General features: G+C 53.7%; 3 protein-coding genes across 3 annotated transcripts; all 3 read right to left on the reverse strand.

Moving 5' to 3' along the window:
- Positions 1 to 1,814: 1,814 nt before the first annotated feature.
- HOXD11 (homeobox D11) lies at positions 1,815 to 4,177 on the reverse strand. The gene is made up of 2 exons (XM_032292883.1): positions 3,299 to 4,177; positions 1,815 to 2,544 (listed from the first exon to the last, which is right to left on the reverse strand). The coding sequence occupies exons 1-2, from the start codon at positions 4,074 to 4,076 to the stop codon at positions 2,309 to 2,311; spliced, it is 1,014 nt and encodes a 337-aa protein (XP_032148774.1). The 5' UTR covers positions 4,077 to 4,177; the 3' UTR covers positions 1,815 to 2,308.
- A 4,731-nt stretch (positions 4,178 to 8,908) lies between these two features.
- HOXD12 (homeobox D12) lies at positions 8,909 to 11,577 on the reverse strand. Its single transcript, XM_032292570.1, has 2 exons — positions 11,003 to 11,577; positions 8,909 to 10,856 (listed from the first exon to the last, which is right to left on the reverse strand). The coding sequence occupies exons 1-2, from the start codon at positions 11,574 to 11,576 to the stop codon at positions 10,618 to 10,620; spliced, it is 813 nt and encodes a 270-aa protein (XP_032148461.1). The 5' UTR covers position 11,577; the 3' UTR covers positions 8,909 to 10,617.
- Positions 11,578 to 15,439: 3,862 nt separating this feature from the next.
- On the reverse strand, positions 15,440 to 18,633 carry HOXD13 (homeobox D13). The gene is made up of 2 exons (XM_032292571.1): positions 17,686 to 18,633; positions 15,440 to 16,918 (listed from the first exon to the last, which is right to left on the reverse strand). The coding sequence occupies exons 1-2, from the start codon at positions 18,467 to 18,469 to the stop codon at positions 16,668 to 16,670; spliced, it is 1,035 nt and encodes a 344-aa protein (XP_032148462.1). The 5' UTR covers positions 18,470 to 18,633; the 3' UTR covers positions 15,440 to 16,667.
- Between the last annotated feature and the right edge of the window lie 1,213 nt (positions 18,634 to 19,846).

The following is a 19,846-nucleotide window of genomic DNA, read 5'->3' on the forward strand; positions in this document are numbered from 1 at the left end:
GTCAAACGCGGCTTCTGGAACGTGAGCGCGCCCTCGTGTGGATCTCCAGGCCCCTGCAAACGGGAAATGGTATCTCGGTTCGGCGTGCCTTGGGTGGTGGGCACACAAGCTTGCTACATTTAGATACAGTTTAAAAAATAGATGGAAACAGAAAGGAAAAAAAAAAACAAAAAACAATAGTTTAATCTTCTGAAACGATCACACCGTTAGGGCACTGACGTTTTAACCGATGCCTAGAATTCCAAACAAAGGAATCCCCTTCTTAACGAAATTTTTCGATTGTAGGCTTTGTTTCCATTGCATCTTTCACCAAAGGATGCTTTTAAAGGCAATATAACTATATTTTCTTTAGTTCCTTATTATAGAAAGTGCAATAATTTATTTCACAGGGTGGCAAATTGCTTTCAAATTTAATGAAGGTGTAAAGCTGCACAGAACTTCCTCCTTCAAATACCTGATTTAAAAACTGCAGTTCTTCATTAAAGCAAAGGGGACCACAATTTAAGACCTCCCCCAAAAAAATCCTCAGCATTTCCTAGCTGTAGTGAAAGCAACTAGCAGGCATTTTCATCTAACCAATATTTTAAAAAGAAGTTGACTGCTATTGCATTACAATAACGTTTGCGGGGAAATTAAGGTTATTGATCCTGAAATCAGGAATTTTCTTAGATTTATGGTGAGCTCCTGGTATTATTCTGTGTGGTCATAAATGTGTGTGTGGGTCTGGCTATGTGTGAGCATGTATGTGTGAGAGTGGGTGGCAGCTGAAAATCAAGAAGAACCTTAAGGCGCCTAATTATTCAGAAAGGTTAAAGGTGATGACCTTGACATTTTGGAAGTTCAAAGGCATACATTTATGCACTTATTTTTTCCTTCCCAAATAAGGCTTAACAATTTTTAAAAATTGCATTTCAAAATGCACGACTCCTTGGAAGATGCATGGGGTACCCTGCATTTATAGATTTATATTTTGTCTTTGGGCTTAGGAGAGGTTGAGTCATAAGGTTCACTTCCCTCTTTTCAGAGAGAGAGAGAAGCTTTTCTCACTTCTCGTTTATTGCACATTGCGGAAATCTCTTTTGGGCCCACCAGAAGGTGTATAATATAACCCAATTAAGCTGTTTAGAACTTTGACTTTTATGGTATTGTCTAGACAGTTCAAGGTTTTGTAAACAGCCTGGCCTGGCCCTGAAGCATAAAGTGCAGTGCAGCCCTCACCACATTCTTTAACTTGAAGCGATAAATGCTGCGAGAGGGTCTGCAGCTCCTGGCCCCATTTCAGTGGGGGTGGGGAGGATTTACCTTCCCTGCTTCAGATCCACTGTGAACCAGCAAGGACCACAAGCCCTTTCCACCCACTGATAACTTTCTTTTTGAAAACTTCTCCCTTCAGTGGAGGGTTCTAATTTTGGTTTCTTCTTTTAAGGGACTGTGGCTCCTCGTTACCTTGTAAGATATAATTTGAATTTTCTAACCAGTTTTTAAAAATGGTTGTTGTCTTTTCGGAAATCCCAAGTCCACTAGACTAGGGGTTGGGGTGGGAATTTGCTTTTTAGGTTCCTGCTGCCCCAGGTTTATTGCCTGAAGAAGGCAGCGCCAACACTGGTTGGTCATATCGTCAATTCAGAAATTGATCACTAACATGATTTTAAAACCAATGTAGCCTAGAGGTGGTGGGAGAGAACGACTCCTATTTTACAGGGATTAAAAGGAATTTCATTCGATTTTCAGTTGCAGGGGTTCTGGCCACTAAAATATCCTAATCAGGCACTAAACCTCAAAGAGGAGAATTCATACAGTGTATCGAAGCTATAACCTCCATTTTACTAGAAACCATTTATTCACACAAAAAGACAGTGACCCATGCCTTGATATGACAGACCAGAGGTACATTTCCCAAAGTTTAAATAATCTCCGTTCACTGAAGAGGAAGGAAAGGCTCTCTTAAAACTCAGAGCAAAACACCAGCGCCTTCTAGCCCCCCGGCCTAACTTCCTAAAGACCCCGCGGCATCCCCAGGAGGGCTGGGAGAGGGGGAGGGGGAACAACAGCATATTGGCGGTAAAATTGTAAAGGGACGTTTGCATTTACCATTTTCCCCTTATTAGGATCCGCTCGGCCAAGTCCCGGCCTCGTCCGCAGGCTGCAGTGGTCGCTGGGAGGTCCCGAGTTGACCGTGGGAAGGAATCGTGAAGTTCCACAGAGAAGAGGCGTCATTAAACCCAAGGACATTGGGCCTGCGGAGGGCAGGCTGGTGGGGAGGAGGGTGGGTGAGTGGGGCTGGGGGAGGGGGCGCTTCCTGGAGCTCTCAAAATAAGGGGTTTCCAGTGAAATACTGCAGACGGTCTCTGTTCAGTTTCTTTTCTTTCATCCTGCGATTCTGGAACCAGATTTTGACTTGCCGGTCAGTGAGGTTGAGCATCCGAGAGAGTTGAAGTCTTTTCTCTTTGTTTATGTACACGTTAAAGAAAAACTCGCGTTCCAGTTCGCGGATCTGGTACTTGGTATAGGGACAGCGCTTTTTCCGGGACCGCTGGGGGGCCACTGCAAGGCAAAGAGACCAAGGGGTGAGAGAGGCCGCTTCCTGCCAGCCCCCAACCTCCTGCCCCAGCCACTGAACGAGGGCCAGGCGCTGGCCCCGTTGGGGACGTCCTCTGCCGCGGCTGAAAGGCCCTGCCTGCGTAGTGGGGAATGATATATGGGCGGGCACAGGAGAGAGTGCGGGCGTGGACATGTGTTCACGCCCGGGACACACACACACACACACACACACACCCCTAGCCTGGCACCGAGGTGCGGAAGCAGAGGACAAGGCAGGCTCTGAACTGGAACCTGAGGGAAGAGAGACACAAGCGTGCCCGCCGGAGCATCTGCCTGACTCCAGGGCGCGCGTCAGCCAGCAGCTTGGATAAAGTCCAGTGCAAGGATCAAACTCCCCTCACACCCCCCCCTTCTCCGCCTCTCTCCCTTAAAAGCAAGAGGCTCGGGTGTACGCACTCTCACTGGCTTGAACTCTCCCTCCCTCCCTCCATGGTCTCTAGCACCCCCATGCCCAAAACTAGGGAAAAGCTCTCTACAGCGATTAATGTCCTCCTCGAAGTCTACCTTAAGCCCACCTAAATTGGTTTCCTACCATAAACACGCTTTACAACGGCCCGGGAAATCTTATAGGATATATAAACCTCTTCGAATGCTTATAAAGTAGCACATAAAACGGCGCAAGCAGAGGGAGGCCCCCCGCCGCCCCCCCGCCCCCGCGGCCCCCGGGCCCACCACTCGCCCGGCGCCCGGTGCCTACCTGCGCCGCCGCTCTTCTCGGCCCCCGCCTCCCCCGGGGGGCCCTCGCCGTCGCCACCGCTGCCTTCTGCTGCCCCCTTGGGCTCCGAGCCAGGGGTCGCCTTGGCGCAGGGACTGCCCCTGCCGCCACCAGCCCCGGTCTTGGGGTCGCCCTTGTCGGCTGCGCCCTCGGGCTGTGGCTGCGCAGGCGGCGGTGGGGGCTGCGGCCCGGCGAACGGGGGCCCAGGAGCCGCCTCGTAGAACTGGTCGAAGCCCTGCGGCAGGATGCCATTGCGGCCCACCGCGCTGTAGAAGTTGGAGGCGGCGCCCGCGGGGCCGTGAGGCGGCCCCGGCGCAGCGCACACTGGCTCAGGCGCCTTGAAGAGCACGTCCGGCCGGCGGCTCGCGGGCGGGAGCAGCTCGCGCTGCATGGCCGCCTCCTCTGCCGCCGCTGCCGCCGCCGCTGCCGCCGCCGCCGCGTAGTAGGGAGCGTAGCCCCCTGCGCCGCCGCTGCCCCCGCCGGGGCCGCCCCCGCTGCTGCCGCCCCCCGCGCTGCCGCCGCCGCCGCCGCCGCGGTACGGCCACTTGGCGCGCTCCAGGCCATAGTCGCGGAAGGCCACTTCGCGCACGGGCTGGACGTGCGGCGCCAGGTTGGAAGAGTAGGGGAAAGTCATCTGGCAGGACGACGGCTGGGAAAGGAACGACGGCTTGCTAGCGAAGTCAGACGGGGCCACATAGTAGGCGCAGCCCGGCAGGTACATGCTGGCTGCACTCGGGCCGCACTCGTCAAAGTCGTTCATGGCTCCGCGGCGTGCGCGCCGGCGAGCCCCTGGCCGCTCCCCGCGCAGCCAACCTGAGCCATCGATTGCACAAGAGGCTTGGGCCAGGATCAACTAAGCAAAAATCCCCACCGGGCGCTGACGTGCAATTCATCTTGATTGATTCTGGTGGTAATTATGTCACGTGACGCCATGAAGAGAAATGTCCTTATATCTATATCAGCGCTCGCCAACAAGCCCCGGGACGGCTCCTGGCGCCGAGACGCGCGCGCTGGGGGCGGATCGGCTGCCCTCTCCCGCCAGTTCTCCCCGGGCGCCCCCTGACCAGGCTGCGCCTCAGGCCGGTCACCTGCCTGCCGCTGGCCGCTGCCACCGTTGGGCGCATCTGCCACCGCCCGACCGGGCCGCCAGCCCGCGTCCGCCCGCCCGCGCGGCTTTAAGTATGCGGACCGAGGCCGACGGGGAGGAGGAAGGAGGGGGAGGAGGGGGAGGAAGGGGGAAGGGAAAGAAGCAGCAAGAAGAGGGGGGAGCCCCGGCTCCTGGCTCCCTAGAAGCTAGGGACTAGATGTGAGGGTGTGAGGCTCCGAAACCCACCCCCCTTACTGCAGTCGCTCCCTCCCCTGCGACTCTGCCACCCTCTGCAGCTCACCGGCCTGGGAGCTTGTTGCTTGTAGTTCACCGGTAGTAATTGCGCTACTCTCCAGGGCGCAGGGAGCCCTGATTTACATATTTCTCTGCCCAGCGCGTTAGGCGAGGAGTAACTTGGCTCTTTCCGGTTCTGACCCCAGGGGTGCTAGTGCTGGCCTCAGAAAACCCAGGCCACTCACCTCTTAGGCACTCACCCAGGCCAGGGCCTTCGTGCCCACCTGGCTTCTTCCCTCCTCTCTGGTTTCCCTCTCTGTTCTTGTCTTTTTTTCTCCTTGCTTCGTCTCTCTTCAGTCTTCTCCCTTCTCTCTCGTCTTCACTTCTCTCCTTCCCCTCCTTTTCTGCTTTCCTTCTTCATTCCTCTTGCTTTCCTGTCTCCTTTCTTCTGTCTCTCTCTGCTTTCTCATCCTCTCCACTCCTTTCTCCTATGCTGTGTGTCACTGTCTCTGTCTCTCTCTCTGTTGCGTCTCCCTTCCCCTTCAGCACTAAAGCCAGGAGAGAGCTCAGCCCTTGGCCTCAGGCCTCCCTAGAATCTGGGGAGTCTGGTGAACAAAAGGATCTGAAGTTCTACTCTCACTGTGCGGCTTCCCCCTGGCCCCCCCGCAAGAGACAACCCCCCAACACACACTCGCACCTCCGACCTCCTCACCCCTTCTGCTTGGCCTGGCCTGGGACTAGTCCGCCTTACACCCAGATCCTTCACTGCTTTGGAGCCCCGGCAAAGCCTGTGTATCCGCACTGCGTTTCCCCGAGGCTTCTTTGGCACCCTTGGGTCGGCACGGTCACTTCAGCCCCTCCCCCCAAGATAGGTTGCCTCTCTGTGGGCTCTCAGCGGCGCCTGACTCCCCAACTGGAGCCCCTCTGTGTCACCTCGCACTGAGGTGGACTCTTCGTGGGGCGCCCTATCGACTCCCCCAAGGCCTCACTCTCCTCCCAGCCTTCCGCGACCCTCTCCTAGCCCATGGATCCAGGCGAGACCTGGGCTCCCACCTCCAAGAGAGCAGACGCTTTTCAAAGGTAAACCGTCTCTTCCCAAACCCAAATCCCAGAACCGAGGGCGGGAGGCTGCCCCTTTCCCCAAGATTCCTCCGCCCAGGCAATCCCAGCACTGGGGCCTGGGCCTCAGTCCTATACCCAGGGCAGGCGGCGCTGGCTGTGATGCTGGTTCCCTCCCTGGCCCGGGCCGCTGCAGTGCCGGTGCTGTGCGCTCTGCCCACCGTGCGGACAGACAGAGAAAAGGCGGGTGGTCTGAGCTAATATCTATTTTCTGGCTGATGTCCCCCCCCTTCCTCTTTTTCTCCTCCCTCCCTTTCTCCCTTCCTCTCTCCTTCCTCCGCCCCTTCTCAGTCTGCTTCCCTCCCCCAACACTGCGCAAATAGGTCTGTGGCGACTGGAGGGCACCGAGCCTCCCCCAACTAGAACTACCCATCTGTGTGCCCCCTCCTCACAGCTGGCACCCCCGCCCAGATTTCAGCTGGCATCCTTCTCCTCAATCCAGACCCCTAGCACACTTATCTGCCTCCCACCTCCATCCCAGGCCCAAGCCTCTCCCTTTCGGGCTCGGGCTCGGGCTCGTGGTCGACGCCCCTGGATCTCTCTCCTAAAATGGCTCCCCGGACTCTGCACCACTGGCCCTGCGGTAGATCAGGACCCAGGGCAGCGGCGGGGACTTCAGTCCGGGTCTTTATGTGTCTAGGGGTTCGCAACATTCTCGCACCTTCTCTCTACCGGCGGCACGGGGTGGGGCGCCGGCAGCCCGCCGCCCCCAAAGTGGAGCCTGCTGACCGCCGAAGAGGAATCTGGGGAGGACGAACCATTCAAGTTCAACGACATGGCGACGGCAGCTCCGGCGGGAGCAGCGGTGTGGCGGGGGAGGGTGAGCCATCTGCAGCGGCGGGCCGGTGCACAGGGGAAGGGGCGGCCGGCCCCTCTCGGCTCCTTAGCGCGGACCCTTGCCCCCCACCCCCCACTCCACAATCCAGAGCGTTTTCTTTCCAGTCCCAGCCCGCTAGGATCTTTGGCCCCAGCTCCCTCCTAGTTCCTGCCCCTATTCCCCAAACCCGGGGAAAACCGCAGCCTCCGGACCCACGCATCCCGCTCGAGAACCTACCGTGGAGACCCCGTCTCTGTGGCCTTGTCCTTGCCTGCGCGGCCCCACCCGAAACGTAGGCGCACCAGGCCTTCGGGGCGCAGCCAGCAGCTCCGCGAGGAAGAGCTTTCCGCACAGCGCCGGGACGCTATGCGGTGATTTTGAGCCACCCAAGATAAGACACTAACTTGACCTTAACTTTGTCAGGGCGCCCCTGGTATCTGGAGAACGTGAACAGACACTGTCTGGCAGCTCTCGTAAAAGCTGACTGGGGAAAGGATTCTGAGTCATTTCATTTATTGCCACTACAGTTCTGCAAGAAAGCTTTTCCTCCCTGCCAAACTTTAATTATTTATGCTCTTTTAAGAAACGAAAGAAGAGAAACGCAGGGAAAACACCCAGAGCCAGTTCCTTCCCTGCAGAGCCCTGGGAATGGACTTCTTAAGTCAAGCGACTGGAGAACAAAAATATGGGGAGATCACCTTTGTCTTAGGACAGTGGGGCAGGCGCCTTGCCTTCCCCCACTATCACTGAGGGGGGAATGCAGTTGGGAGAGGCGGGTGAAGGGGCATCCCCCACCCCCACACACATGAATATTTACAACGATTCCGGATTTCTCTTCCACACGCGGGCATCCCGGAAGCCTCCCCGGCCCGCCTCCCTTAGGGAGAACCCCCAGCTTTAAAAGTGTCCCCCCTCCCCCACCACCCTCTGAGTTCGAAACTGATTGAATGCCAGACGAAGCCATTTTTTCTGCTTTTAAAACCGTTTTCTTAGTCAAGAGGCCCGCTTGGACTGCAGCATTTCAGAGGACGCATTTGTCTTTCTGCATGAAATGTTGAGCACTCAGATTTTAGAGTCCTTTCTCTTCAGCATTTGTTTCTTACGAATTTCCTAGTGGTTCCAGATCTCTGCCGGAACCAGTGCTGTGGAAGGAGACACCAGAGTCTTTGTATTTGTGTGAACTAGCAAAAGGGATAGATTTGGAAAAAACTGCTGAACCAAGAGATAGGCTTTTATACTTAGAATAATTTAATTTTCTTTGAGGAGTGATCTCCATGAATATCTACTCCCCCCACTCATCCCAGGCTAAATGGAAAGAAACAGCCTCTGTGTTTTCTGTCTTAAGGCCTGAGTCTGAGTTCGCATGCTTTCCTCCTCCTTTCTCCAGCCTTCCAAGGGCTCAGGGAGGCTTCCTCCTTTGTTCAGTTGTTTTCGAGGAGGCAAACCTCTGTATGCAGACTCAGACTTGGAGCTCCTGCTCTGGGTATCACTGCCTCTATGTGCCCAGCCAGGTGGGGAAATCTTTTGAGCCATAGGGCCTTGGCAGCTCTTGCTTCTTTCTCTCCCATTGAATATATATATACATATATTGTATATATTGATGGATGTGTAAACAAAGAACAATTAAAAATTTAATTATACACCAAATTCGCTTCTGGGAAGGAGAGTTGGAATGTTGAATATTCAGTGTTAGTGATTTAGTGATTTCGTTAATTCTCCCTCTAGCTAAAAGCTAGTTTCCACCTCCACCAGCTAGGAGTTGCAGTTTGCAAGAAGATGAGTAGCAAGCAGGCCCTGGCTTTCCCGACTGAGCTAGAGGTTCGTATGGACTAGGGGGTCTTAAGGACCCATTTCCCAAGGGAGTCTGCTGGGCTTCTGGTAAACTTGCTGGCATCAAGGATATAGCAGGATATAGCTGGTTCCAGAGGAGCCAGAGCCAAACTTGGTGGAAACAGACCTTTTTTTTTTCTTTTTTTTTTTTTTAATCCGAGGAACCTCAAATCTTTACAGTCCACCGATAACAGTAAGCTTTAAAGTTTGAGAATTTAGGCTAAGTGCAGAAGTCCCAGCCTGCAACAAGCTGAGAGTCCCCCTAATGTGTGAGGCACACTCAGATCTGCCATGGTTCTTCCCTTTTGGATATTCTAAACATATTTGGTTGGTAGGCTTTTACACACCATTTCCTGACCGCCTTGGAAGCCATTTTCTCATTTAATGAACAGTCAACACCCGCGATGAAACAACAGCCAGAAAAGAAAAACGAATTTGGTGGCCTGAAAAACATTAGAGGGGAACCCAAAACATTTTGAAAAATTGACATCAGCCCCTTGACAGCTTGGCTCGGACCTCAATATTTATTTTCACTCAAAACATTTGTATATGTTGTGTCTGATATATACAAGGTATTGTTTGCAACAAAATCAAAGCAAAACATACATGTTAACTATTAGATAGCCTAGAAAATGAAATTAGTCTAAACATCAACTGAAGTCAGCTGAGCTAAGGCTCTGGGCTCTCTGTGAGGTGCCCACGCCAGGTTTAGGGCCAGGTCCTCCACTGAAAAGAAATCATTGGATTTTGGGAAGGAATCCTGAATCCTTGGGCTGCCGTACATCATGCCAGGAGTTGTGGAGGAGGGTGCTGCATGTCTGAAGGAGAGGGATAAGAGGCAGAGATAGTAGAATAAGCTAGCAGAGGGAGGCTTGGGTTCACTGAGATTAAGGCTGGACACTCCAGCACACCCAGAACAACTCCACCTGGCATTTGGGAACTCCTGTCTCTATGAGGCAAGCCTGGCAGGGCCCAGGGCCTCAAAGTCTCCACTGGGACAAGCCAGACATGCCTCAGAAAGGGCACAGCAGCTGGGCCACTGGTAGATTTGGCGGATGGTGGAGACGGTGAGAGGAACTTCTGGTCCTCTTTGCTCTGTCAAGAGCAGCTAGCAGGAGCTGAGAATCTAAGAGATCTCCTTCCCCACCCCATTACCCTTGAGAAGGATCTTTTGCCTGTCCTTGTGGGGGTCCATTAAGGTTATTCAAGAAAGACAGATGTGTCAACACCTTTACTCACCTCACCTGGAAAGCCATATTTACAGCTGGAGTGTAGCACCCTCCTTCTCTTGCTCACTCCCTTCTCCTCCCCTGGATATCTTTCCCTCCTCCCTGTGCCACAGCTTCAAAGCAGACCAACAGCTCCTTTCACCAGAGCTAGGCTCTGGGATCCAGTTACAGGGTTCATGAGCCTGGCCTAGGCTTGTATGAGGAGGTGGGAGTAGGGCAATGTTTGCCAGTCTTGTCTGGAGATTGCACTTTGTCTGGAGCCCCAGTCTCTTTCATCCCATCTCAGGGAAGGAAGGCTCCACCCTATTCCACCCAGCTGGAGGGGCCAGCCTAGCTCGCATTTCGCATTTTGAGATATCTCCAAGCTTGCCCCACTACTCAGCCCCTCCCCTTCTCTCTTGTTTCCTCCCGAAGTCTGAAGGTCTAGTGAGTGTGGCTTTTGTCCTTTCAAGTCAGCCAGGGCAGACAGGAGGGTATTGGCTGTGTGGTGTCTTTTCCTTTTTCCAGAGTGAAGATCTTGGCCTTGCCACAAAGGGCTTCTGCTGCAGAGACCTAATTGTACCCACAGTCCTTTCCATTCCCTCAGGAGGCCTTCCCTCTGAGCCCTAACTAGGCGACTGCTAAATGCTGAAGGGGCTGGAGAGAGGGGGAAAGAGAACGAATTGGATGGAAACAGAAAAATCCAGGTACCAGGGAGCAAGGATGAGCCGTGGGTGCAAATGCCCCAGCCTGGAGCAGGGGGAGGTGGCCTCAGACCCCACACTTGGAAGCCTTCAGGCCAGGGTTGCATTGGAACTTCCTCACTTTCTCCCAGGCTTCTCAGGGACGGAGGAAAGCAAGGAGGCCCAGCTGGCCTGGTCTCTAAATCTCTTCGTGGCTTCGGGACCGGCGGAGAAGGAACCGAAGGAAAAGCCTTAGCCCCAGTTCCTCTCCCCACACCAGGCCTCTGTCCAAAAGGGCAGGCCCAGCCCTGGCCACGCGCGCGCTAGTAGAGCGCCAGCGCCTGCTCCCGGAGCACCACGCGCTTCTTCTTCATACGCCGGTTCTGAAACCAGATTTTGACCTGCTGGTCGCTGAGGTTCAGCCTGTTGGACAATTCCTTGCGCTTCTGACGGTTGATGAATTCGTTGACGAGGAATTCGTTCTCCAACTCCGCAATCTGCTGCTTCGTGTAGGGTTTCCGCTTCTTGCGGGCCCTCCCCGGGGCCGCCCCCCACGCCAGGCCTGCAACACAGCCCCGACCCGCGTCAGCCCAGCCCGTTCTCTGTAGACTGCCCGCTCCCAGGCGGTTCACCTCCCCTTACACTCTCCCCTGAACCCCACCTCCCATCCCGGCCCAAACCTGCCCGGGGAGTTTGGGCACCGTTTACCGTCGGGCAGTGAAGGTCGCAGGCAAGAGGCAACGCCCGCCGCCTGCACTGTCACGTTCAAGTTGAGCGGGCCCTTGGTGTCGTCCTTGAAGCCGGGAGCGCAGGGAGCCCCGTGGAGCAGGGTCGCGGAGCCCGGCGCGGCACGACCCACACCTGGGTAGTCATACTTGGCCGCTTTGAGAGCAGCCACTGCAGGGGCCAGGCTAGAATCGGGGGCGAAGGACGGCCGGGTACGGCCGCGCTCCTCTGGCCCAGCGGCCTCTTCGGGTGCATAGAATTTGGCCTGCTCTTCGGGTCCGTCCTTGGCTGTTGGGGGCTGCAGGCCGAGAGGCCCGGAGCCAGCCAAGTAGGGTTGCGAAAAGCCGCCGAAGGCGGTGGAGCCCGCAGGCTGCGCGGGGGCACAGGAGGCGGGCGTGGCGGCCCAGGGCAGCGCCCCGCGTGGGTAGGAGATAGGGGGAAGTGCGGCCAACTGGCTGCCATTCGGCCGTAGGTTGGAGAAGTAGAAAGAGTCTGGCGACTGCAGATTGAGAAACGAGCCCACGTAGCCCGCTCTGTAGAGACTGCGCTCACACATCTCCAACAAAGGGCTTCGGCTGCGCTCGCAACAGTATTTAGTTACAACCGGGAATAAGAGGACAGGCTCAGACGATTGGACGAAACTTTGCCTGCAGGTTCTTCAAAGCCGGTCATTTCAGCACCGCCTACATCCCCCCGACCCGTTTTCCCCCCCTTCAGAGTATTATGATAACACCCGCAATGTTCTATGGCGAAGGACGAGGCTGCCAGCAGAGCCAAATCATGTTGAGCGAAGACTAAGCCTCTGAGAGTTTCCAGGCCCGGCTTCAGGAGCTGGGGGCATCGGGCAAGAGGGTGCCTTTGCCCAAGTGTCCCTTGGGACTCTTCTTGGTGGTGATTGGCTTTGCAATCCGTTTTCCGCAGGCTTTCTGGGCCCAACTTGCTTGTTGCAGCGGTGGCATTTTCCATTAACCAGCGCCTCTCCACTTGTCGGGAGAGGGCGCGGTCCGGCGGCACCATGAGCTCTGTCCCTGGGATTGACAATGTCACTCCTGCCCCAATCACTCCCATAGAAAGGCTTTCTCCAGAGACCTCTGCCTGGGGAATCTGGCAGCACAGACCCATTCGCTGCTTGAGCTCTCTGTCCCAGGCCGCAGACACGAAAAGGGCATCACAAACTCTGCCCAAGTTTGGCATCTAGGAAGGAGGCCACACTACTCCTGGTTTGTTCCCATGGCTTAGAACTCTGATCCTAGGGGAAGTTGCCATCCAGGTCCATGGAGAATGTCCGCCAGGGAACCCAGCAGCTCAATTCATCAATCGTGGCCAAAGGCTGCATTCCTTTTATCGTCTGGAGTCCTCTCCGGTACTACACACTGCAAACCAGAACTCCGAGGTGTCCCCATCCACCCAGTGGAGGGCAGAGCAGGGTGAACTCTCGTGACCTGGGTGTGGAAAGGCGTAAGAGCCAGAGCCACCTGGCCTGGGAACAGCGGCGTTCTGAGGCAGCTGGCTAGCAGAGTTCCTCGCCTCAGCGCCCCCAGAGGTGTCGGGACTAGGGAGCTCAAGGTCCTGACAAACCGGGAAGTGGGAAGGGCAGCAGTTCCTAGCGGGGAGCGCTGTGCTCAGACCCCGCCGCAGGCCCTCTTGCCTAGTCCTGCCAGCGGACTAGGGATTCTCCCCTCCTGCCTCCGATCCCAAGACCCTTGGAGACCCGGTGACCGGCGCCAGTCTCAGCCTGAAGCAGTCCCCTCGGTCCCCAAGCCAAGCTGGAATTGGTTAGACCTCCGACTCCCGCACTGAGACCACACAGGCGCCGCCGGAGGGCAAGGCTGACCACCGCGCTGCGACTTTATTGTGTGAGTTACGGCGACCAATTGGGTGGCTCTGGGGAACGCAATCGGCCTCTTCCTCCTGCTGCGGGGGGGAGGGGGGGTGGGGGTGAGGACGTGGGGGTGGGGACGTCTGGGGCTCCTCTGGCTCTGCCAGCGTTTCCTTAGGAGCTCAGGCACTTGCTCTCGTCCTCTCTTGGGAGGTGGGGGCAAGCAAAAGCTGCAACCCCAGTTCCTAGATACTTAAGGGAACACAAGCCTCAGATCCCTAAGAGCTCTTATTTTGGGGAACCCATTCTATTTTCGAGGAGCTGCAGCTTCGTTACTCCCGAAAGCTCCAGCTTCAGGGATTCCTGCAGTCTCTGCTCCTCACGTTTCAGTGCAGGACGATTCCTCGTTATTTCCAAGCTGAGGGGTGTCTCCTTCGGAGCTTTAGGCAGTCCTACAGCAGCTGTTTGCGCCCAGGACTAAAGGCATAATAGAACTAAGTGAGAAACAGGAAAGACAAGAACAACTACTTTCCCTCCATTGCTTCCTGCCCAGCCATTCCACTTCATCCTCCGGGTTTATGACTTTAGAGGTCTGGCAGACAAAGTCTTATGCGAGCTGGGGACTCGGAGCAAGGGAGGGTAGGGGTGGAAAGCAGCGGCAGTAGGTGGCTTGCCTGGTGCTTGAGAAAATGGAAAAGGATTTGGCTGAGGAGCCAACAGCGAGCTCTGCCAATGCCGCCCAACGCCCAGGAGATGGCGAGCGCGCTCCATGCCTATCGAGGCGCAGCCGCACGGTCAAGATCAACAGTGAAGGGCGGTGCGGCCGCCCTGGGATCGCCAGCCCGCGCGGTCACCGCCCGCTTTCAGACGCAGCTGAGCGCCTCCGAAAGCCGGAGATCTTGGCGGCAAGGCCGCCCCTCACAGCCAAGCCGAAGGGACCAGGAGGTTGCCAGAGGCGAGGAAGCATTGCAGTCTCCCCTTTGTCTGGCCGTGGGTCCCTGCTCCAATGCTTCCTTCGCCGCTAGAATCACGCATAGACACGGGGGCCTCGGTCCCCCACCCGCGGCGCTAAAAACCTGCCGAGTTTCTAAAGCGCTTTCCCTGCGGCCTGTCTCCAGCAGAAGTAAAGGCCTCTCACCAAGCCCCCTTAGCTTCCCGGGCTCCCCAACGGCCTCACTCCCGGTGCCTCCGCCACTCATCAATTTCTCTCCTTTCTCCGCAATTTGAAATGCAAAGGAAATTCATATAAATAACAAAGCCTTCTTCTGTTATTGATTTAGCCCGCAATCCAGATTCCGCCGGAGAGCATTGGAGCACAATTTTAATCTTCAGCAAATCTCCCATTTCTCTTGGGAGGAGGAGCAGGAGGACTGACGTGAAAACTAAAGATGGAAGGAAAACCTCAAGGCAATCTCCTCTATCCAAGATGGGAAACCCGAGAAATAGACTTGGGAAATGGAATGAAGCTCTGGAGTGTGGGACTCAAAAAAAAAAAAAAAAAAAAAAAAAAGCCCGTTTCTGCTGAAAACACATCTTTTGAGAAAAACCACAAAAATGCTAACGACACTTCCCGAAGTGTAAGGTTGGAGACGGCTTGGCCCCATGTACATGGGTTATTTCTTCTGCAGAGATTGAATCACGATAAAATCTCTCTCTCTCTCTCTCTCTCTCTCTCTCTCTCTCTGTCCCTCCCCCTCAAAAACAAAGTTAGCAGTCCACTTTCGCCAGTAAGATGTGAAAGAAATCGAACTGGGACAGAGAAAACGAAAGTAGGTCCCAGCCTTAGGTCTCTGCGTTTTCTCTCACAAAATTGTGAGGGAACCCTCCCACCAGGAGAGTTCACATGCTAAGTGAAGTTTTAAATATCAGTATGTAACTAACTTACACACGAAAACGTTAGCAACCACTGAGATAATTGTGTGGGGAGCTAACCTTGACGAGTAATCCAGTTCCTCAGCGGCCATTTCCCTGAGTGGCAAAAAGGCCTCAAACAGAAAGTTCTAGTGTCTAAAAATTGCGTCTGGAAGTTTGGGTTTTATAATTATGTTTTCAGTTGTCAATTGCTCTGTGCAGACTGCCTGGAGAAGGCGATATGGGATAAGCCTGAAATGTTTCTTTTTTGATTGCCAAATATGGATATGTCTTTCTAATTTCAAAATCTTCCTAGTCCAGGTATTTATAATGGTCTTTCTAGGTTGAAAATTTTCAAGTAAGTGAGTTTTCCTAAGCAAAGGCACACAAATATAGATCGATTAAAAAAATAAGTAGGACTATATAAATAAACTGCTAATAGTAAAAGAAAAGTAAAATTTTATTGGAGAAGTTTTTTGAGCTGGCCTAGTAGAAAATATTTTAAACACTGCAAATTATATCCGCATTTAAAAACATCATTGCTTATGTTAAAGTAACCGGCAAACAGGAGGGAGGGGGGGAAAACTGGAGAGCATGAAAGTTCCAGAAACCAGAATTAGTGTTGAGTTGCCCTCATCTATAGAGAGCATAACTGTGTTCAAGATATCAAGATTTTATAATAAATAAGAATAATTTCAATAAGAAACACAAACTTGAAAAAATGAAACGAATGTATAAGGACTCAGAAAAAAAAAGAGAGTTCTGTTTACTGGCATCTCCCTAGGAGTAAAAAGTGATTTTTAAATGCCTGAAGCACTGCCCACATATCCCAGCTCACAGACATTGCATCTACAAAAATAATCTCTCAATTGTATAAATATGCAGCACTTTAAAAGTAATTATTTATCATCACTTTCAGAAACATCATTGCTTTTCTTCTTGTATCTTGGAATTCTACATTTTTCATGTTTGTTGGATGCTTTATAACTCCATGAGAGGCCCAACCAACGCATTTGATCAGACAGTCAAGTTCTTCATTGGGTTCTGGATGTGAGTTCCCACCCATGACCACATTGATTCAGCCTCTTTTTGAGGATTGAGGAGATGGCCACAATCCCAGACCCATTGATCCAAGGCCAAGAAAAGGAGGTGCATGTATGCCATTCACGGTTCACTCTACTGATTGCAGCCATTTAAATATCTGCATCGAGAGCTCAAAAAATGAAGGCATCCATGAGGACACAAGAGTTTCAAATTAAAGATTATGATAACACAAGCCTACAAAATGATAAAAATATACAATTAAAACAGCAAGTGAAACTCCCAAAGTTGGAAAGATTGTCTTAATTTCAATATTGATACAAACCCTATTTAATAAAGTGGCCACTTTTAAATCCATCACATACCTTCAGCCTCCTGTTTTTACACTTTCCCGGTGACCCCAGAACACTGCCTGCCTAGAGCTGTTTCCACTTGCTTCAGGGCAACTGCTGAGAGCTAATGATTCAATTACCTAATTACAGGATATGAATGACTGCAAACCGTTCTACCTTAATGAATTATGAAGATAATCAGTGCTGGGAACGAGCAAATAAAGTGATTTTTAAAAATAAAACACTTAAATCAGAATGACACTTCTGAAATTCATTTGGGGGAGATTATTTAAAAAATACTTCAAGTCCCTTTATACTGGCCTGGAGGGAGAAACAGAACATTTAAAAAAAAAAATATATATATATATATAAAACCTAGGCAAGAACAAAACCAATCATAAACAAGTAAAAATCGGAACTACAAAGTCAGGTTGGGCAGCAGAAGATTTTAGAGCCAGATAAGGGGAAGAGAGAAAAACAATTCACAAAATTTGCCACCATTGGCAGGGGGTGGGGAAAATTAAATACATATTCAAGTCTTTCCAAAGGCCTTTTGGAGACAACCGAAGAGCATCTAAACTGTTTGTGGCCAACCTGGACCACATCAGGAGACAGTATCTTTGAGCTTGGAGACAATTTTCTTGTCCTTCACTCTTCGGTTCTGAAACCAAATGGTCACTTGTCTCTCAGATAGGTTCGTAGCAGCCGAGATACGCCGCCGCTTGTCCTTGTTAATGAACTTGTTAATGGCATACTCGTTCTCCAGTTCTTTGAGTTGCAGTTTGGTGTAAGGCACTCTCTTCTTCCTTCCCCGCCGGTAGACGCACATGTCCGGTTGATTTAGAGACACATCTCCTGGTACAAACAAAAGCACAAGAAAAATTCGGATGGGATATTTGGAGCACCTAGCTGAGGAGTGTGTGTGTGTGTGTTTGCAGGGGATGCAAGAAATAAAAAAAAATGCTGTTAGTCTTTATTATTTACATAGACATAATACTTACCTGTTATTAAAGAAAGATTATTTGCATTTAACAACAAATGTTAATTTGATTGGTTATCACAGTTTCTCAAACCGGCATCTTAACAAGACTGCAATTTTATGGTGTGGTTATTGGGCACGTTCATAAGGACAGTTTCTGCAAATGTCGGTTGCATAAAAGCAAACATACATACGTAGACACATACAAATTCAGGTCTTTTGCTCAAATTTTGATTTCCCGAGTTCCTGTTTTTGGAGCTTGTGGGTTTGGCCTAACAACATTTAGTGGTCACCTTGGGGTAGTGAAGTCTTTGAAAATGGCCCAACTCTGTGAGGCTTCTTAAAGGCCTCTTTAGGAGAAAAGGGAGAGGCCTGAGCAAAGGGCATGCTGAGACTCTCAACTTTAGGAGAAAATCGCGTTTGCGCTGCGCAGATAAAGGAAAGGGCAGTGACGGAGGCAGTTGAAATCATAGGAGGAATTTACAGATTTCACACGAACTGGACAAACTTCCACAGGGTTAACCCTGGTCAAGTGTGGAGCACAGGCACCCACTCCCAAGTAGGGGCGCACACTCCTAGTCTTGTCTTTTCTCCTTCTCTCTCCCACTCCCTCATGTCGGTCCCTTTTCTCTATCGCCCCTACCTGGAAAGGAAGATTTCCAAAAGTGGGAGCCCTGTGGCTGGTCCTTGGAGCAGTACACCTGGCTGTTCCACCCGTTAGCCAGCGTCCAGGACTGGTAACCCTCCATGGAGATGTAGGCCTCGTGCCGAGGCTCCCCAGAGCCGAAAGTGGACACCATGTCGATATAGCCGGGCACGTGCTGGTAGGGGCTCGTATAGCCCTGATAGAAGGATACCTCCTTGGCTCGCGCTGGCACCTCGTTGGCCGGTACGCTGCTGCTCGCCAGGCCGGACACGTCCATGTACTTCTCCACGGGGAAGCCTCCCAGTGAGGCGTGCGGCGATGACTTGAGCGCATTCTGCTGTAAGCCCACGCCATGCGACATTCGGCAGCTGTAGTAGCCGTTGCCGAAGTGGTAGCCGTAGCCCAGGGCTGGAGCGCTCGGGGGCGCTGCAGCGGCCGCAGCGGGCGTGGGTGCTGGGCACTCTTTGGCTGGAGGAGCCTCCGGGCGCGCTGCGACTACCGCAGAAGATGACGACGACGAGGAGGAGCCCGTGCGCTCAGAGGTCCCAGGGTACGCAAAGCCAGAGGCTGCTGCTGCCGCCGCCGCAGCCGCAGCAGCCGCCGCCGCCGCCCGTCCCGAATGTGTCCCGGCGAACACAGGCGCGGAGAGAAAGCCGCGGCACTGGCCTGAAGCCGCCGCCGCCGCCACCGAAGAGGAGGAGGAGGAAGAGGCCGGGGCGCCACCGGCGCCCCCGCCGTCCGCCCGCAGCCCGTCCATGTCCCAGCTCCCGGCGCGGCTCATGGCCCGGCCTGGCCCGGCCCGGGCCCTGGCCTTGGCCCCGCGCAGGACACCATGGCGCAGCGCGCCTCCTCCCTCCTCTCCTTTCTCTCTGGTTCGCTCGCTCCCGCCCTCTTCCTCTAGCCCTCTCTCCCTCTGTGAGCCTCCCGCCTCCCGCCGGCCCGCCCTCCAACAGGTTAGCTCATCGCGGGACGTTTATAAAAACGAAGTTCAGGTTGGGAGGGGGCCTGGGCCGGTCGGGGGGGCCGCCTCCCGCCCTGAGGGCGCCCGCCGGGGGCGTGCCATTGGTTGCGCAGAGCCACGTGGGGGTAGGGGGCGCGGGGGAGCCTGGCTCCCGGCCCAGGCTGGGCTGGACCCACCCACCCTGGCCCCCACCCCTCTCCTACCCCTTGCAGGGTCCACCTCCCATTCCCGCCCTCTCCCCGCCGACCCAGGCGTTTGCGCTGCAGCCACCCCCACGAGTTGATTGCGTGACGGCCCATCCCGGGCCCTGTCTGCGACCGAGGCGGGCGCCGAGGCCTGAGCCTTGTCTCCGCAACTGCTGTTTTTGCCACCTCGCCTCGGCTCCCAGAGCTGCACAGCAAAATGAAGATGAAGGACAGAGATGATCAGAATGATGTGAAAACAGGCCCAGTTTTGATCCTGTTGCTTAATCCCTCAGTTAGTCGACCTCTAGACCCCAAATCCGAGTGAGCTAATTTGCCCTACCTTGCGCACTGGTGTCGGGCAAAGGCATTTCACAAAGGTAAGAGCCATGGGAGCAGATCCTTCCTATACACACAGGCTGTCCGTCCGGAAAATGCTCACGAAGCGCCCTTGGGGCTGGCGGCAGAGACTTAAACAGATGAAAGGCAGGCGTCCGCGCGGTGAGCCTGACAATCTGTCCCAGAGAGAAAAGTTCATGGATGCCTACTTAACGCCATTCGCCTCTACTCTTGGGCCAGCCGGGAGTCGCTTCCAACCTGGGACTCCTCAGCTCTCCCGGGTTCTTCCTCAGTCGGCAGAAAGACCCGGTGAACGGCGCCGGGGAGAAAGTCACTCAGCCGCCCGCAGTGAAACTTCTGTGTCTCTCTAGCAGCCTACCGGCCTCGCATTTTGCAGTCACCACCCACTCCCGCCCGTTCCTCACACCAAATTAATTGAAAACTTCACTTTCCCAGGGACCTTTGTTTCGTTTCCTTTTCTAAGCTGCCAACTGCAGAGAACTGAGAGGGGCAAATTAGGAGGGCGCTTTTTCCAAGCAAATTCTGAGCTTGTGATAGGAGCAGCCCAGAGAAACGGTCTGACTTCAAGGGGTTAGGTGGGCTCAAGGCAGTGCTGGTGGGGCTAGGTCCAGCTCTGGAACTATGCTCCCAGGGTGATGGGGATTACACTCCTATG

Source organism: Sapajus apella, unplaced genomic scaffold, assembly GCF_009761245.1.
Source record: "Sapajus apella isolate SASKATOON/1434 unplaced genomic scaffold, GSC_monkey_1.0 scaffold28, whole genome shotgun sequence".
NCBI classification, from domain to species: domain Eukaryota; kingdom Metazoa; phylum Chordata; class Mammalia; order Primates; family Cebidae; genus Sapajus; species Sapajus apella.

Bases quoted from the DNA above. Each gene is read 5' to 3' on its own strand.
- HOXD13 (XM_032292571.1), bottom strand. From the start codon at position 18,469: ATGAGCCGCGCCGGGAGCTGGGACATGGACGGGCTGCGGGCGGACGGC. The intron at 16,919-17,685 runs GTAGGGGCGATA...TGTTTGTACCAG, and splicing joins TTGGAAATCTTCCTTTCCAG to GAGATGTGTCTCTAAATCAA.
- HOXD11 (XM_032292883.1), bottom strand. From the start codon at position 4,076: ATGAACGACTTTGACGAGTGCGGCCCGAGTGCAGCCAGCATGTACCTG. The intron at 2,545-3,298 runs GTAGGCACCGGG...TTTGCCTTGCAG, and splicing joins CGAGAAGAGCGGCGGCGCAG to TGGCCCCCCAGCGGTCCCGG.
- HOXD12 (XM_032292570.1), bottom strand. From the start codon at position 11,576: ATGTGTGAGCGCAGTCTCTACAGAGCGGGCTACGTGGGCTCGTTTCTC. The intron at 10,857-11,002 runs GTAAACGGTGCC...GCTGTGTTGCAG, and splicing joins GCGACCTTCACTGCCCGACG to GCCTGGCGTGGGGGGCGGCC.